At 40.2% G+C, this 2150-nt stretch overlaps 1 protein-coding gene across 1 annotated transcript in view; it reads left to right on the forward strand.

The window, feature by feature from the left end:
• The first annotated feature begins 2064 nt into the window (after positions 1-2064).
• Positions 2065-2150, forward strand: part of LOC138009769 (tigger transposable element-derived protein 6-like) — a 1635-nt gene continuing 1549 nt past the window's right edge. Inside the window, exon 1 of the mRNA XM_068856785.1 lies at positions 2065-2150. This exon is cut by the window's right edge and continues 1157 nt beyond it. Coding sequence (XP_068712886.1) covers positions 2065-2150 — 86 coding nt within the window.

A 2150-nucleotide genomic window follows, 5' to 3' on the forward strand; every position in this document is an offset into this window, starting at 1 on the left:
GTAGTATTCATGATTATCTTTAAGATGCCTAGAATCATAAAACATGGAAATCTAATGTGACTCCTAGCAATGATTGGTACTTTGGTATATTTAAGAACTATTCACCCAAGTGGAGGTAGCTAGTGGTGGGTATTTAGTGAGCCGCAAAGTGGCGAGGTAAATATCGAACAGTAGCCACTGACAATGAGGTGAAGAGTTGTTTTAGTACATACTGAAACATGAGATAAAATAGCACAAAAGCATGATTTTAAGTCAGTTATTGCTGCAATGACAACAATATTTTTGGGCGCAAATTCTGCACGAAGTGCTCGAAGGTGAACAGCAAAGGATATTCACAGAGTTTGAGTAGCCAATCAGAGCATGCCTTCAATCCTATCCACTGTTTAAGTATATGCTAATACTTATTACACTGGTGTACAGTAAAGTAATTTGTTTGGTGTACTTGCATTAATTTTTGAGTAATCCAAATTTCAATGCATTGAAAACTACAGTGTAGTATTATTATATGTTTTACACACCCATTTAATTTATGTGTCCACCTCTCTTTGAAGGTAACACTGGTGATTGTGGTTACAGTCATCATTGTTGTATTGCTAATTCCAGCTCAGTACCTAAATAATACTAGGGAGCTTAAGCATGCACGTTTTTGAGATGCGGACGGCAACCGGAAGTGAGTTATTTTCCCTTTTGACTTGTCTACACACGACCACACTTACATTGCCAAGTATCTTTTCTCAATTAGAGATGAGTACAGTCAACTCTCTCATAGTGACCACTTCTCGTAAGCGACCACCTCCCGTAAGCGACCACTTCGTAAACAACCGTTCTGTCTCTCAGTTAAATACTGTTCCCAGAGCTCTCTCGTAAGCGACCAGCACTCAAATTTCTAAAGCGACCGCGACCACTTTTTAGGCCACAAATTTGACATATTCTTTTGTTTTCTGTTTCTGGTAAGCGACCACCCAACATAATCATGTATGATCGTTAGTGAATCACTACTCAGACGTGACAAAAGTTCAATTTTTAATGACGCTACCCCGGACTGCTGACAGATAATAAGACCTAATAACAGTTTACATTAATTGTTACAGTGATCTGTTCCAAAATGATATACTGTCAGTACAAGTTTCATCAGAAGAATGCATAGATTGGCCAGGCGCTATTCAATGTGAAATATGCCAGTGCTTTCAATCTTTTCTTTAAGCCATAGAATAGAAATGTCATTGTCTCCGTAGAAAATGTAACTGCAGGGAATTTCCAGTCCATAACCTGCTCCTCGATTTACACGTTTTTCTGTTATAATGGCCTTTCCATTGTTGGTCCTTCGTTTCAAGAATTTGCTGACATACTGAGACATTTGTAATGGTATGTGGCCGACAATTTCGTCTTCTTTTGACACGGTGTTGGGATGTTCAGCTTCAGTAAAATTTCTTGACAGCGGCCTCACTACTACAACTGCCTTTCCATCTTTTTCATTCAGTGGCTCACGTTTCAGTCTATGTTGCTCACCAATTTCGGGAACCCATGTTGTTTCATCCTTGTAGACATGATAACCTCGTATGAATGAATGAACCGTGATGCTTGAAAAATTCTTTTTCTCCATGTGGACTTCAAACGGGGCGAATCGATGGTGAATGATAGGCAAATGACGAAGATTTTCAGTTCTGTTACTGCACGTGTTACACGTTGGTTGCGTGGTGGGTGTTCAAGTTTGATTGGCATCTGCACTTTGTATCCTTAACGCGTGAGATAAAGATAAAATACTCGAGGGAATTTCCCACATTTGTACATGCACGTGTGCTCAGCAGGGTTAAAGATGAGGAACTGTGTTAAATGCTCAAGTCTTACGAATTATATTTGTCTGAGGTGTGCAAAACCTGTCTGTAACAAGTCTAAAGAATGTTCATCCCCTGCTGACGAAGACAGCCTAGGCTGGAAAGCTGGTGTATCGGTGGCTTATTGCGTTTCTTGTTTTGACGTGCCGACCCCGAAGGTGGCCAAGCAAGAATCCCAGTTAAGGACATCAAACCAGTTACAAAGAAATTCACAGCGAAGAAGCCACCAATGCCCCCACAAGCTAATGATGGTCAAAGGAAATGTCTTTCCCTGAAAGAAAAAATAGAAGTCATCCGGAAATCTAACGAGGGTAA

The sequence above is a fragment of the Montipora foliosa genome, chromosome 7 (genome assembly GCF_036669935.1).
Source record: "Montipora foliosa isolate CH-2021 chromosome 7, ASM3666993v2, whole genome shotgun sequence".
Lineage (NCBI taxonomy): Eukaryota > Metazoa > Cnidaria > Anthozoa > Scleractinia > Acroporidae > Montipora > Montipora foliosa.